Below are 16948 nucleotides of genomic sequence, written 5' to 3' on the forward strand. Positions count from 1 at the left end.
ACCGGGAGATCCCCTGGGTTCCCCAACAATCCACCGGGGTACGGCGGGTGGAGGGAAAGGACCATAGTTTCTGTTAACATTTAAAGGCTCCAAATCTTTAAGGCAGACTTAACTTCCAGAGGGTCTACCAAGGAGCACACCTAGAAAGTCAAAGGACAATTCTGAACCCTACCACTGATGTTCAAGTTTAGTTTTTAACCATACGAGGGAATTTCTCTGAAAACAAGCTTGCCACTGGGGTCATAGGTCCACACACTGAGCTTTCCTTCATTTTTCTCTCCTTTATTTATTCCTTTATTGCTCTCATTTTATCATTTAAAAAATGCTGAGAGGTTAGAAAAGAGTCAGATCAAGTCAATGTGTCAGGCTAATGTTTAACCTTAAATTAAAACCTCACAGACAAAACGGGAGCGTACTACAAATTTCACAGCTAAGTCCCCTGCTCCAGCCTGCCTGAGAGAAGCATCAGCAGCACTAGGGTCTAAGTGGATTCAGCACCTTCCTAACTCATACTTCACTATATATTTTTTTTTCCCACCTTAGAAGTGAACTGGGGGGAAAAAAAAAAAAAAAGTCTCCTAGCAGAATAGTCTTTCTGTTTTTATTTGTCAGTGATGAGCTGCAGATAAACTTCAACTTTGCCGCCAACTGAGTTAATCTGTTCAGAGCAATAGCTACAGAAACCACAATCCTCCATCAGAGAATCGCCCAACTGGTGCCATGTCAAACTTTGTAGCTCCAGAAGTCAAAAAATTTGTGGCTTGGGACTATGTTGTTTTTGCCGCACTATTTTTAGTATGTGCTAGCATTGGAGTCTTTTTTGCAGTTAAAGAGAGGAAAAAGAAAACTTCAAAGGAATTCTTGGTGGGCGGTAAGCAGATGACATGTGGACCAATAGCTTTCTCTCTCACATCAAGTTTCATGTCAGCAGTAACCGTCTTGGGGACACCCTCCGAAGTGTATCGCTATGGGGCATCCTTTGTGCTGTTCTTCCTTTCATATGCACTTGTCATCATTTTTACTGCTGAACTTTTTTTGCCTGTATTTTACAGATCTGGTATTACAAGCACTTATGAGGTAAGTAAAAATTATTTTAAAATGGCACTACTCTAATATAAAATTCGGTATCTTGAATATAGATATTGGTAGAGAAAAATCTCTGACAGAAGGCTTTCTACAGTGTTTTACACAAGTGGATCGATACAGCAGTTATTCTCACAAGCTGGTTGCATTATTCAATCTCATTATTTATATTGCAAAATCTGAAAGCACAAATTAAGTCAGAGCTCCTGTTATGCATATATAGCAAAGATAGGGTAAGGGCATATATACCAGCACCAAATTAAGTTACAGCTGTCAAATATTTAAAGTATATTCAAATGCTTCTGATCTTCTAAGTAACTATTCCACTCTGGTTTAAAGAAGAGGTATTAAAGACAGACTTCATGAACAATATTCAGTAGTATCCAATTCAAACTTGGCCTAGGTCTGGCAATTTGGTCCAACTGACTATAGAAGTGGACTACTTGATATCTAAAAAGCTGAGGTGGGAGGAAGGGATAAAGAGATAGAGGAGGGCAATACTCTTTTTTTTTTTTTTTTTTTTTTTTTAATGAAAAAGTCAGGGTTGGAAAATGAATTCTCTAGGAAATGAAATGAATGACCTCTGAATTTTCTGGAGTTTTTCCCTGTTATTCCTCCTGGGACACATTATTTTTTTTTCACATGACAGTTCAGCAGTTAAAAAAACAACCAAAACTAGCCCTTGTGATGTTATTGCTAGGAACACAGTACCCACAGGGCAGCTGTTGAGCCTTTGTCACTTAAATCAACGGCCACAAATGTGATCACTCCCATTTGTGGGCAGTTTCGTCTAAGCAAGAACGAAGGATTTAGTTCATGAGGAGCTGCCCGGTAGCAGAAAAGTTGCTCATGTTCTTTAAGCCCAAACCCAAGGAGGGGTTTTGGTCAAACAGCTCTGCCTGGGTATTTGGAAATATTTAACTTACAGGCTGGAAAAAGTAAAACAGACTATCTATTCCCATTGCCAGAAGTAACTGTATTTTCTAGCTGGTTTTGATGTAAGATCAGAGAATGAATTATTTCTGTCGTTTGAATGATCGACGGTGTCACTGTAGCCAGAGTTCCTTCAAGCGTGCTGCAAAGGTGACTCTGCTGAGTTCATGAATTAAGTCAAACTGCATAAATCAGCTATTTATTTGTACGGCAGACTGTGGGACTTATTATGCTAGAGACACAAGAATGATTAACACAAAAAAAATTAATAAGAAAGAAGCTGCGTTGGAAGTACTATACCTAGAGGTTTGTAAAAGAGAAGACTTGCAGAGCCTGTGCCTGCTGCGGAGGGCAGGGACCGGGGCCAAAGCCCACCCAGGGCTGTGTGAGAGCCTGCCGCAGCATTACCAACACAGATTCAATTTTTTGGTCAACTCTACAGGGAGACTTCAGGGGGTGACTCGGCCTTAAAATCTGGGCATTTGGGGCTAGAGATCTACCGAGCTCTGGAGTGGCGCAGTAAATCGGAACACCCCTCTGCGTCCACCTGGACGTCCCTAAGAACTGCACTGACCTCTCCATCCTGACGATGCGCAGGTTGGGCGTTAGACTGAGACAGAGCAAGTGAGAAAGGCAGCTTAGTTGAAGCACTGTGAAACTCTGTGTTGATGCTTCTCCATCTGCTCCACCACCACTGTTGTCACCACATGAGTCAAATTATACTATTTCTCCTAGAGGTGACCCCAAGTCGTATCATTGGAATATAGTTTCATCTAAAGTTGAAATTTCTTTTCCTTGTTGCCCTTGGGCTCTTTCAGTTATTCCCAGTACAAAGCAGACACTGATTACTGCAACTCGACATATAACTTCAAGTGCATGCTACTGATGAGAAGATTTCTTAAATGTAATTATGGCTGCATGTAATAACGATCACGCTCTCCTGCACATTACTCACAGCAGTAGTGCCGGCTGCCAGTAATTTAACTTGCATAGCAAGCTGTTACACAGGACAAACAGAAGGTTAATAGCTGTGTCACAGATGCTACATGTGCAATTTACTGAGATTCTTCTTTTTTCCTAGTATTTGGAGTTAAGATTTAACAAGATTGTCCGTCTTGCTGCAACACTGATCTACATCCTGCAGACAGTAAGATGATCTTGATTCTTTGTTTATGTTGGTTTCACTCAACATTTATTTTGACAGATTAGTCTCAAACTACACATTTTTTTATAATGAGATGTTCTAATGGGTATTCCTTTTATTTATTTTTTTTTTTTCCCCACTTGAACTGTGAATGTTAAAAAGACAGAGCGGTTGCTTTCCTAACTTTCTACCTTTCTCCTGTTTAGGATTAAATGTGCCATTTTTGTTGTCTTTGACACTTGGATGTTGTGCTGAACTCTCACAGCCTCTTAAATTCTTGGTCTCATTATGTTCCCCCGAAGCCTCTCTCTTTCCAAATGAGTGGATTCTGTCTGTCTTGAGAAGCTAGATGAGCTGTATTGGGTACACTTAGTTCACCAGTTACCCATTTATGACACTGGGCTGAGGCTATCCCGTGGCAAAGTGGCAGCTGGTGGCAAGGGCTGTTTCCAGCACCAGGACCCAGGGACTAAGCCCAGGAGCCCATGGGCAGAAATCACTGCCTAGTGTGAGCAGAGTCCCCGTTTGTATACTTACTGCTCTGCCCTGCCATAAAACACTGACTAGCCAGTCCACATCCCTCTGTGTGTAGATAAAATAACACTCCTGGCTCTTGGACGGAGACGTTGAGCAGAGACTAGCTTTACTTAACACCCCCCCCCTCCCCCAACCACCCCCAAACATCACTTTACTACTACTACTTACCTTTACCTAGTAACTTTACCAAAATAAACCAGACTTAAGGAGCCACTCAAGTCACTCCTGCAGGCATCAAATAGACTTTTTGCCCTTTGTTTTAAAGCTTCATCAAGTTTCTCAAAAGATTACGTTAGTTACGTATTTGATGGAAAGTCTTCGGAAGTTGGCAGACATTTCGTTCTATGTTAATGCCATTTTATTAACTCTAAAACCTTTTGCAATAGATTTGAATGCTTATTCACTTCCAGGCTTTGTTTCTCCCTCAGTTCTGTCAGAACATTCACATGAAGGGCATTGAGTCAGCTGTTTTGAAAGGGATTGAGGGGAACAAGGGAAATTTATTCTCCAAGAACAGTCCAAGTTCTCTCTGCATCACTGTTAATGTTTTCCTGAGACCTCCTCTTTTCATCTGACTAGGGTATTTTTGTCATCTAGTCAAAGTAAAAGTAATACCAAGATAGATAATGGTCCTTCCAGCAGAAAAGAATTAGACCAAAAATTTTTATTTTGTAAAGGCTGAAACAGAAAGCCAGATACATCAAAGAAACCCCCTGATCTGGTATTTTGCTCCGAGCCCCAATCTAAATAGAAACCTTATCACTGAGCATTCATATACTTTTTGTCTGTTTGTTTTCATGAACTTTTTCTCCTTCAGATCCTGTACACGGGAATAGTGGTTTATGCTCCATCACTGGCACTCAACCAAGGTGAGTTCCCATACTGTACTACAGGGCTACCCCAAACACCCACACCACAAAACAATTAGAATAAACAAAGTGAAGAAAATAAAGAAATCTAAAAAAAAAAAAAAAAATTCCTCGCAAGTTTTGTAAGGAGGTTTTTCCATGCAGCTTGTATCTCTGCATTTCGGACTCCTCGGATCTCTCTCACACCAGTACATTAGCAGGAGCCCCACGCTCGCTGCTCTGCTCTCCTTTGCCCTCAGTAAGCACCCAGAGAGGTTAGCAGTGAGCAATTTCTCAACATCCTGACAAAGTTCACAGTACAAGCTGATCATCCAAGACATATTCTGTACTTTGATTCCCCGCTTCCCTGTCTCCTGCGTTCAGGTTCCAATGGGTGTAACTCCATTCCCCGCAGCCGGAGCTGAACGCTGTGCTGCTTTCTGCACGTTAAACAACCTTTGCAAACCAGGCATACAGCATCCGTCATGATGGCATCAGCGCTTTTACTGTTACAGAGCATAAAGAATCACCACGGCCCAGCTCCTCATTTAACCAGAATCGATTGGGAAGAGAGTGGGAGGCTCTTTTCATTGTTCATCACCTGGGTTGTATCCAGTTTGCCCAACCCCACCTCTCACACGGTGCTGTGCTTTTCTGGAGCTCAACTGAATTTCATGTGACAGTTCGTGTTTTGTTAGGCCCTACTAACTTTGCTAATAAGTGAACCCTGACAAACAGACTTGCCCTCACAAACCATGCCCAGTGGGAGACACTTTAATATAAGCCAAACCACAATTTGTACATCTTGTAGAAAGTAACTTTATGAAGTAAAATGAATTTTTTGCATTTTCATGCAGAACGTTTTAGCATTGAACTGTTCCTAGTTGCAGGGAATGGAATTTAGTTTGGGGCTGGGTTTTTTTCTTAAGATTCTTTGGAAATCTCTGAAGAACTTGATTTCTCAAGAGAAAATTCTGGACTAAGAATTGAAGGAAAGCATTTCTTATAAATCTGTCCCCCATAGGAATGGTGTTTATGCAATTATTCTTCTTATGTACTACTTTTGCACACTTTAAAGTTAGTTAAATCCAATTTGCAGGAAAACAACAATGCAAAACAGTATCCAGTAGTGTTAAGAAACCTGAACAATCCAGAAAAACTCCTAATAGGCACAAAAGATTCAAATTAGTACTCCCATCCTTTTAAGGCTAAAGCATCACAGCTTTTCTGTTACCATCCAGATGACCTACCTCCGTTTCGTTAACCATTTGGTTTTCTTTGGTTTCACAGTGACTGGATTTGATCTCTGGGGCTCCGTAGTTGCAACAGGAATTGTCTGCACTTTCTATTGCACCCTGGTACGTAACAGGCATAACCCAACAGCGAGAACACAGATCGTTAATTCAACCATCCCTTATCCATGACAGGCTATCGCAGAAGGGCGGCTTCTAAAGAGAGTCCAAGTGACTGAAGTTTAAGTAGGAGAACATAAATTTCTTTTAGACTCTGTGGTATAAGTAAATCTATTAGGAGAAAAAAAAAAAATTTCCTCTCAAACCCTCTGTTGTATGTCTCAAGGTTTAAACCAGACAGCTGGAGGCAGAGTCCAGATAAGGAGGCGATAACCTTCCCCTGCCACACCAAATCTATTGAGTAGATGATTCTTCTTATCTTTAACAAGTCATAGACTGAAAAACGTTGTAATGAAAAATGTGCCTCTGGTGTCACCCCAGATGAAGAACAGAGTGATAAAACCTAGGAAGGACGATCGACAGGTCATAGGGAGCTTTGCTTCTGAGCGGAAGAAACACGAGGGTCCAGATTACAAACACGTATAAACATTGCATCAGAAGAGGCAGAGCCCTGGGGCTCAGGACACAACCTAATTTCTGTTCTCATTACCACTAATTAGTTTTTTCAATATTTTAGTCAAGCCTTGTTGAAGGCATTTATTACGTTGCTTTAGCACAGATTTGATCAAATATGAAAGTAGGTATGGAAAAAAGCAGAACTGCAAACTTTCTGGAGCTATTTTTCTGTGTGAGGCTGATTGTGGACCACCGGGCCCCGAGGAGCACACAGAGTGCTACGGGAAGTACAAGCTGGCCAGCTTGTGCTCCCTAAACTTTTGTTCCACACTGAGGCATATTCTTCAAATGCATGTAAAAGAGGCAGAAAAAAAATAATTTAACTGGAAGTCAGAGATTCTCATATGACTGTGGACAAATCATTTAGGCCGTCTCATTTTCCGACCTGCACAAATACAACCTTCATGGAAGAATACAAAGATTAGGAATATCCTGATTTGCTAGATGCTAAACACAGAGTTCACAAGCTCCTGAAATAAGGGGTCTCTCTGCCTTTTGATGTACTTGGACAACAGGAAAGAAGATGAGAGCATACAGGTTCTGTTTGTTTTAGGGAGGATTAAAAGCCGTTGTCTGGACAGACGCATTTCAAATGCTTGTCATGGTGGCTGGCTTCGTGACAGTTTTGATTCGAGGAACTACTCTGAATGGTGGATCAGCCAAGGTCTGGGAAGACGCCTATGAAGGATCACGACTAAACATATTTGAGTAAGAAATAAATGGTGCAAACCTTTTATTTTTGTACCTTTAATGTTTAGAAACCCTACCCTCACTAAGCCAACACCACTCAGCCTTGTTATTATACTACTAGTGAACAACCTCAGTGACTCAGAGAAGTCCATTCCCCATTTCTCCAGTATTTGGGAATGCAGTTGACCTTCCAGGAGGGCTCAACTCATTTTTCTATTCTCCTCTTCGAAGAAATCAAAACCCTGCTGAACTCAAAGGGAGCTTTGCCGATTTTCTTTGTGTAGCTACAAACGGAGCCCAATTATTCTTTCTAGCTGTATATATCTTTCATTTTAAATACACTCACCGCAGCAGCTAGCAAAAGTGCACCAGCACTGGGATAGCAAACTGACCTTCCTCTGGCTGTTTGTGGCCTTGACTGGGAAGCTCATCGATCAAGGCAAGTCACTGACAGAATCTAGGAGCAAGGTCAAATGTTATCTGCTATACAAATCAAGATTAGCAGAACTGCAAAGATGACAGATGACAGAAAGACGTACTTGTACCAGTTAGAATTACCGAGTAGTGAAATTTTATTGTTAACAAAAGGTAACTGCGGCTGAAGCAATTCCTTGTAAAGGAAATAGCACATCATGATGATGTAACTAAGAGTTTGGAGGATTTTTAGAGTTTACTAAATAGCTTAGTTCCTTGCAGAGGACAGGGTTCCAGGCAGGACGGCTTTCAGGTGTTGCTGCAATATGACCAAAACCTGAAATCTGAGCATGAAAAGATTTATAAATGTGATTTATCGCACCTAATTGATCCTCTGACAGACTCTGCATGATATGTGTTTACCCTGACCTGAGAGTAATCCATTCCAATATAAAAGTAAAAAAACTTTCAGACCTAAACACATCACATGTTGTCTGTGCGAGAAAATAGCGTTATAATGTGGTACTTCTCATTCAGAGGGTGGGATGTAGCAGGTATTGCTGAAAAATCTCCTACTTCTTGCTAAATAAGTGTATGTTTAAACAAGCGAGCTGAGCGGCTTCTCTTTCTCTTTTCTAGCTTTGACATAGATCCTTTGAGACGACATACCTTCTGGACAATTGTTATTGGGGGAACGTTTACATGGCTAGGGCTCTACGGAGTTAATCAATCCACAATACAGAGATGCATTTCCTGCAAATCCGAAAAGCACGCTAAACTGTAAGTTACCTGTAATTAACCTATTTGAGCAATCAAACATACTGATGTGGAATTATACTATTGGATTGTCAGTTATGTTAAATAAATATCAGGATCCCATTGGGTAGTAGTGAGCTAATTTTGCCCTGACAGCCTTACTCCCTTTGACTCTAAATGGCATAAGTAAATGCAGAAATTAAAATGGGTAGTTATCCGCATCTTGCGGTTTCATAATTTGGGGTCAGGCTGCCAAATTAATCCTCAGAAGCAGCATATGGAAAAGATGCCCACACAGAAGTTGTGCAATCTACAGCTTTACTGGATAAATATATTGACTGGAAATGTGTTTATATTGCGTTGTGCTAAAAGTGGTTATTGATTTAATGGGGAACTCTAGTACAAGGCATGATCTAAATAAAATGAGAATGATGTTATAAAAATTCTAAAATCTAAGAATAATTAGAATCAATGGCAAAGAAACGAGCAAAACTTCACAGTCTATATATCTATATATAGATCTGCAGCCCACTACCTACTTTAAGTTCAGCATTAGTATGTGCATAGCTAGACACATGTTCTACTAAAACAGATTTTTTCATACCCCTAGTACTAACTGCTTGCCCACTTGGCTAAGGTATAAATGAAGTAATTTTTTTTCCTTCCTCAGTTTTTTTTTTTTTTGCTAGCCTCAATCATAGTCATTTTTCTTAAGGTCATGACAGATTATATGAATTTAACCTGTAGAAATTCAGTCTCTGAAAATGTTTGGAAGTCACAACAGTGAGAAAATCAGTAGTAACAAGTCCACAAAAAGTTGTCCCACTTTTTTGAGTCCCCTTTTGAGCACTTTGAGTCCCACTAGCACCGCTCTGAACCAGAGCTCAGAACCGGACCTAGCAAGATGCGATGTCCAAACATGATGGAGACGAAGTAAAATTTGGCAGCTCTCAGGAACTACAGAATTACTGGACTACAGCCACACAACCTCCCCTGTGGATGCTGCCACACACATCCTCTTCATAGACTAGTGAAAAAACCTCAAGTGTGCTACTTTGCATGGCAACATTGCCACCATGACAGAATCCGTGCAAAATAATACTCTGCGTGGCTTAAACAGAGAACAGTAACAACTCCTGACAGACGAAAATCTCTTAGAGGGGACAGGAGGGACAGACCCAGGACTCAGTGCAGCCTGTCCTGCATAAAAGTTACTGGTCTTAGATCAGTCTCTTCCAGCTCTACAGAGTTACCCAGAACCTTGTTGAAGAGTAAAGAGGCTGTATTTTTTCCAAGTTTTTAAAACCAGTATCAGACAAAATTTCTTAGCCTGGTGATGCCTTTAAGAGATTACATAATTAGCCTTGATTAAGGTATCTCTCTAAAAAGTTAGAAATAACTAACTTGCAACAGCTTTTCTAGATCTATCTTGCATTAAATAGAATTCCTCTTCTTTGTTCTAGGGCACTTTACCTGAATTTATTGGGACTTTGGACAGTCCTGGTGTGTGCAGTATTCTGTGGTTTGGTGATGTACTCTCACTACCAAAGTTGTGACCCTTGGACAGCTGATTTCATTTCAGCACCTGACCAGGTACAGATACCCGCTGTTCTCGTGAGGAGCTGCTCTGGGCCCAGACAGAGCACATATAGAGACAGCTGAAGTTTTATGGGATGCTTTATGTCCTTCCAGTGCTCAGGCACTGAGGTGGCTGCCAAATAAGGGCTAGAATATATCAGTTCCGGCACTCCTGCAGCTTTAATCTGATTGACCATTTCTGCCAAACAACATCCCCTTCGCTCAGAATCTGAGGCCCCTTGTTAGCTGGAACAAAACCAGAATTTAGCAACATGCTCAGATGCAGCTACTTCTCTTGCATTGCCTGGGAAAATCTTAACTAATTGCTTGTGTTGCTTTTGTGCTCCTACCCCAGCTCATGCCGTATTTTGTTATGGACATTTTTTCTTCGATGCCAGGAGTCCCGGGACTCTTTGTCGCCTGTGCATTCAGTGGAACGCTAAGGTCTGTCAATCTGAAGTGACAGTTTAGCTGAGTACCATTGATATCTTGAGGACCCAGAACAAGGTCAAAACATGAAACCCTAAGAAAAGCCCAGGGGATTTTCTTAGCCTGGTCTAGGAAGAAGCAGTAGCGATTTGTTGGGTTACATCACATTGATGCCAAAGCCCAGCTCCAGTTCTCCAGTACCTTTTTATCCCAAATACACTTCAGAATAACTAATCAACACAGTCAAAAGGATGTAAAACTCGGTGAAACACCAGTTCTCATTGTGACAGAGCTCAGCTTCCTGAAATACCTTTGGAGCTGCTCATGGTGCAATTGCCCTTACTCGCTCCAACTGCCACAGTATCGCTGTTGGGGATAGGCAGCTTTTCAGCAAGTCTGCCTGCACATGGAACAGAGTGAGGCCGGGATTAAGAGATGTCTGCACAGAAGTTTTAGAAACTGTGTGTTCTTCAGGGGGGTGCTGCATGTTGTTGTAGTTTCTACCCTCTACAGGCCAAACACCAATACTTTCTAGGACATGAAAAAGGGAGAAGATTCAAGTTCACAGTGACATTATTTAAATGCCATAGAGTCAAATCTCCAACAGGCTGTTTCTAAAGACTCTTATCTGTAGAAAAAGCAGGAGACTGTTATCAAAACAGGGGGGGAAAAAAAAAGAAAAAAAAAACAAGAAAAACAAGAAAAACCCCAACCCCACAATAAAAGACACTGGCTGCTTTCAGCAGGAGACTAAGAGAACACAGGGAAGGGCACTGAGCACCAAATACTGTGCTGTAGGCATTGTCACCGACATATTGTCACAACAGTCACAGAGATTGTATTCACCAAACATGGATTAAGTCACCTTCCTAAAAGAGCCATACTACTCCTATTTTGTAGTTTTCAGTTATGACAGAAACCAGAACAGGCATTTTGTGGAGGAACAGGTTATCACTAGAGGTCACTGCACATCCTTTGGCTCATAAGGAGTAATATCTTTGCTCTGGAACACGTCTATGTTCTGTGCAGCTTGGGAAACTGAAGGGTCAGTTAGGATGAGTTTCCATCCTGTTCTGTGCCAGCATGAAGCAGGGGCCCTAACAATTGCAGAAGAAACAGAAACCTCACCAGCATTAGCAGTGCACGTGAAAAAGACACATCAAGAACTGTACATTTTATAGTATTAATGTTAAATAAGAGGCAGTATTTCTCTATACAACGTTATTTCAGATTATATTACTTCCTATTTACTTAACGTTCTTCTTCCTTTCTACAGCACGGTAGCTGCCAGCATCAATGCTTTAGCAACTGTGACCTTTGAAGACTTGGTCAAGAAAGGTTTCCCAAACCTCTCTGACAAGATGAGCACGTGGATCAGCAAAGGCTTATGTAAGTACCCCAGACGGGATCCATTTCTTTAATGGGAAAGGAATCCATGCCCCCAGTTTCTATTACTACAGAAGAAAATAGGGAAGAACTTTATATACTCAGAGCCTTGAGAGTGCCCGGACTCTCAGTTGACTCCGAGAGTAGTTCTGCGAGTAGTGAAGGGCACTGCCTAGACAGACTCCTTCGGAAACACACCTGTGCTTCGGAAACCTCAACAGGAGCGTAACCCTTTAGAGACTCTCGGGATGAAGGTCAGCCTGATGCTACAGTAAAATTAAGCATGGGTGCTATACGGTACAGAAACACAGACTAGCATCAACACCCACTACTCCAAACCTGCAGAAAATCTTTGTTTTCTGAAAACACTGGGGAACGCTGTGGGATCTTCTTCACAATGCAGAGAGAATATCAGTGCAGTTATTACCACATTACAGTATTACTAAATACTATTGTTTTACACTAAGATTTCCATTCAAACTTAAGAGTATCACATAAGGAGGTTGCTCAGTTTTTCAAAGAAAAACAAGCATGTAAGAAAGACTAATGAAAAGCAGACCATCAAAATATCAAGCATCCAAAGTGGTTTGAATTTTTAAGATACTTTTTACAAGGATTGCAGTTATAACTTTTTTAAGTGTTACAATAATATCATAACTCTTTACTGACGTTTGCAAAGATCACAGAAGAGCCAAGCCAGTACTTTCTCTGTCTCTGTAACCGTCTCCATCCTCCCCTGTTCCCGCTTTTCTACTTACTACTAAGTTTTTGCACTCATGATACAGAAAGAGAAATTTTTACCTCCAAAACCAAGGTGCGCTAGCACATAAGTTTTGGTTGGCTTTCTCCAAGACTGCTACTTTCAAAGTTAAAAGTGGTGTCAAAAGGAGAAAGCCATGTTGCTTATCATTGCTCAATTCATTCATTAGACTGTTTTAAAAACATTATTTAAAGGAAACAGAATTTCTACATGAGGCATAACTTCTAAATTAATTTAATGGCCTAAAATCCAAGACGACTTCACACAAGATGCTGCTGGGTGCTTAATGGTCTGCTGTAAACATCACAGCCCAAAGTACAAATTCCTCCATACTGCCTGGTCCCTTCGGATACCAGATGAATTAGAAATCATCCACACTATTGACCAGCACTGACAACCTCACTGCCTGATCTTTTCCAGGTATATTATACGGTGTCCTGTGCACTTCGATGGCTGCAGCAGCATCGCTGCTGGGAGGAGTTGTGCAGGTATCTCCAAAAATGCAGTGAACTGAACATCAATGAACACTAGTCCTATGAACTGAACAAATAATGCTGACAGCACTGGAACTGCTGCATGACCTGAACAGTTTCTGCGGACAACGCTGAGCGGAAAACCCAGGAAAAATAAAAATCATAAATCCCCCAACTTCCTCACTATTTAGTCGCTGCTGGGAAATGATACTGAGTGTGATTCTCCGTAACTGTGCACCGAATCACTGCTGGTCCCTTTCCCCCCTCCATTTCCCACTGAAAACTACGAAGCCAGAACTGTGCACGCTCCCTCCAGCTGCTGCACTAAGCTCCTGTCTCTTCTCTACATCCGCAGGCTTCCCTCTCCATCCATGGGATGTGTGGGGGGCCCATGCTGGGATTATTTACCCTGGGAATTGTGTTTCCTTGCGCCAACTGGAAGGTAAGAAGAAACCCACCCCTTATCTAAAAGAAAAATCTCATGGTGTTTGGTTAGTGCATCTTGAAAATTATTTGAGTTTTCTAGATTTAGTCTCTGGGCTCCTTGTCAGATTTAGAGCCTGAGGAGTCCAAGATCTGCTTTAGAGCTCCCTTTTCACTATCTGATTTTATCCCATTTGAATTTAACTCTGCCCAGCTGCAGAATAATTGGGGATTAGATTGATGAGAGCATTTTTTACAAATTATTTTTATTTCTGTGTTTCTTCTCTTTCATTAAAAATAAAAAAAATATTCAATACTTGCCCCAGTCTATATTCACTTTGAGACACACATGATGATATCAATTGCTCTGCTTTTGTTAACGGAGGCAAAACACAATATGAACTCATTTCATATTGCCCCATGAGCAGTCCCATCACATTTGCTCAGAAATAAAACTGAATTCTCTATTGCAATTCTGATCATCACAGTTTTGATTCAGCTCTTATTACTAGAGAGCAACGATTTGTGCCAAGAGAGAACAGAATTGGTTTACCCTGAGAGACTGTCACCAGACACCACCTGCTCCTGCTTAATTCACATCGCAGAGAAACTCTTCCCGTGCATCACCTTTAACAGAACCTTTTCTATACCTGCCCAGGGTGCTATCGGAGGCCTCTTAGCTGGGATCACCTTGGCTTTTTGGGCTGGTACCGGCTCTTTCATTTACCCCGCACCACCGACCAAGTCCATTCCTCTGCCACTGTCGACTCTCAACTGCACACTGGTTAACAGCACCGAGGCGCTGGCGACGGCGGCTTCCACAGCATCTCCAGACAGGTATTCTCCCTGCTGTCACCACCCATGGCTAGAATTTGGCAGAGCGTGCAGCCCGAGCCCGCAGCGTGCACCGGGGGTGCAGGCAGTAACTGCCGAGCGGGCTGGGAGCACGGACCGCTGCCGACCACGCACCGACTGCGGCGGGAGCTGCGGTTTGCTGGCACAGTCCAGAAACAACATAAACATACCTGTTGATCATCACTAGCTGCTTTTGTCACCTTCCCACAGGCCTTTTCTGGCAGACACCTGGTACTCCCTGTCCTACCTGTACTTCAGTGCCATCGGCTGCCTAGGCTGTGCCGTCACAGGGCTGTTGATCAGCTTTATAACAGGTTGGTGTTCAATACATATACTTACAGAAATGCTTAGCACAAGACCCTGGCTCTGCTGTTAAAAGAGCTTCTAAAGAGTCCAACAAGCATCTGGGAAGACACATTCAGGAGAGAGCAGCAAGCTCCAATCCCACTCCCCACACCTCATGCTCTAAGGCTCCCAAGGTTCCCACCTAGCTTGCCATAGACTCAGGTATCATTATTTTCTCCTTTCAGGACCTAATAAAGGAGAAGATATCCCACCAGTGTTAATTAAACCAGTCTGCAACTTGTTTTGCTTTTGGTCCAAAAGACTCACAACCCTCCTCTGGTGTGGCGTGCAGCACGACAGCCAGGAGGTGAGTACCTGCACCCACCAGCTCAGCCCACCACGGCCCAGGAGCAGCGGGCGTGAAGGCACGTCTCTCATATGGAGAGCAGATTTCAGCAATCACCTTTTAAAGTTACACAAAGGATGCTGCGTAGGCACCACGGATGGGAAATGAGATCAGCCAAACCCTGCTCAGCATTGCTCAGTAATAAGTCACCTATTTTCCCTGTTTGTCCAGTACAGAGGGACTCGGGGTCTCAGAAGACAGACAGCCCTGGGGATGGCCAGCAGCCCATGAAATGGGGGCTGACCTCCCTCTCCCTGCCCTCCCCAGCAACTGAGCGGGGTCAAAACCGAACTTTACACCCCAGAGGAGAGTTCACCGAACTACTTACTGCCTCCTTCCACTTAGAAAAATACTTTAATACTCAACACATCCACGAAGCTCTCCGGCTGCTGCCATCCCCAGCTCCACGCCCTGCAGATCCTCTCCTCCAGAGCACTGCTGGCCCATCACTCAGGGCTACAACCACCAGCACCTGAGCTGGCCCTGCCCACCATCCCCTCCACCCACTTTTCCACAGGTGTGTCAGGGCTTTGGAGCTCATTAAGACACCATGAATGACGAGCACCTCATTTTCTAGCACCATCCTAACAGTTTGCGGGGAAACAACATTGCTCCATCTTAGCAGAACCTGCCATGTTTAGAGAGGGGACATAAAGCAATATGTGTTTTCAGCTCCTTCAGAGCGCTCTAGAGGTACCTTTAAATATTAAAATTAAACTCTCAGCTGCAAGGCTCACAGTATTTGACGATAAGGTAGAAGCTGTCCCTCCACCCAGCTGGCATTAAGCTTGATATTAAAGTTAATGGTTTAATTTGGAGAGCAGCTGTGGCTCTAGATTTGCTTCAGCTGTTTTTTTAGGTGCTCAACACCCCCTCTGTCTAGCACTTTTCTGGAGGGCAAAAAATCTCAATAAAAGCAGGAAAAATTACATATGCGTTCATCCCCTTGCATTTGCTTAAAATGTAAAATAAAAACATTAAGTAGTTGCAATGTGAAACCACTGAAGCAAGTGTAGGGCAGACAAAAACCTAATCCACTAAAATATGCAAATAAAAACCTAAATTTAAGTGATTAGGAAGGCACTGAGGGCACATTTCATGACTTTTACATGAATATAGGAGTTGTGAGAAGTTGTTTTTGTTTCTTTTGCCAAAGATTTTCTATGGGGGAATGAGAAAAGCAGTGTATTGAGGGGGCACGCTGAACTGTGCCTGTTTGTGGGTCTGAGAGCCATTTAATGGAGTGAAGGAACTCCACAGGTTTATAAGAAAGATCGCCAAGATTTCAAAATGCAACAAGATACCCTTTAAGCAAAGGAAAGGAGCAGTGAATACAGCGTTCAAACTACTAGGGCATTTTCTTTCTTTTTTTTTTTCAGGTGCCTAAAGTTATTGCAAATAAAACTGGAACAGATGACACCTTCAAGAATAATATCAACAAAGAAAACAAATGCCAGTTCCCTGGCTACAATCCTGAGGAAAATTCCTATACTAATATAAGCAGAGAATCTCGTCTCTAGAACCTGAGGGACGTGGGACCTTTAATTAAACTTTTATTTCTCCAGCTTCAGGAATGAAGGGTTCTTCTTATTGCATTTACCAGCTTGTAGGTGACCAAGAGGGAACAATTGCTCTCTATAGCAATAAAGGCCAGATTTTTATTTATGAATTTCATGGCAGACCTGGGAAATCATTGGACAAGGGGGGTTTGGAAGCACTGCTGTTTCAGAAGAAACGTTTCATGAATCTTGTCATGGAAGCTCCTGCTCGGAAGCAGCCGCAGCGTGTCTCTATCACACGCTCTGCTCGGTAACTAGTCACTGGAGGGAAACGTGCAAAGGTGAACTTGAGTCAAGTAAGATTTCAGGGAAGTTTTTGAGGCCTCCCAGTAAGGTGAGACTGGGAACTGCCCTCTGATGGAAGGGAGAGGGTCAGGCTGAACTAGTCTCTGCCTATTCTTAGGTATTACAAAAACCCTCCTCACAGGAACGTTGTATAGACCAGGCTGGTCTTGTAGTGACCGAGTTAATCATGTTTGCTTCCTCTGCGGAATGAAAATTTCGTTATAATGTCTTATTGT

At 42.3% G+C, this 16948-nt stretch overlaps 1 protein-coding gene across 1 annotated transcript; it reads left to right on the forward strand.

The window, feature by feature from the left end:
* The first annotated feature begins 720 nt into the window (after positions 1 to 720).
* SLC5A12 (solute carrier family 5 member 12) lies at positions 721 to 16388 on the forward strand. Its single transcript, XM_026850684.1, has 15 exons — positions 721 to 1077; positions 3098 to 3163; positions 4515 to 4566; positions 5836 to 5903; positions 6967 to 7121; positions 8157 to 8297; positions 9737 to 9866; positions 10207 to 10295; positions 11557 to 11669; positions 12847 to 12914; positions 13255 to 13341; positions 13981 to 14159; positions 14388 to 14491; positions 14708 to 14829; positions 16248 to 16388. The coding sequence occupies exons 1-15, from the start codon at positions 721 to 723 to the stop codon at positions 16386 to 16388; spliced, it is 1872 nt and encodes a 623-aa protein (XP_026706485.1).
* The last annotated feature ends 560 nt before the right edge of the window (positions 16389 to 16948 follow it).

Source organism: Athene cunicularia, assembly GCF_003259725.1.
Source record: "Athene cunicularia isolate RWA chromosome 5 unlocalized genomic scaffold, athCun1 chr5_part3, whole genome shotgun sequence".
Classification (NCBI taxonomy): domain Eukaryota; kingdom Metazoa; phylum Chordata; class Aves; order Strigiformes; family Strigidae; genus Athene; species Athene cunicularia.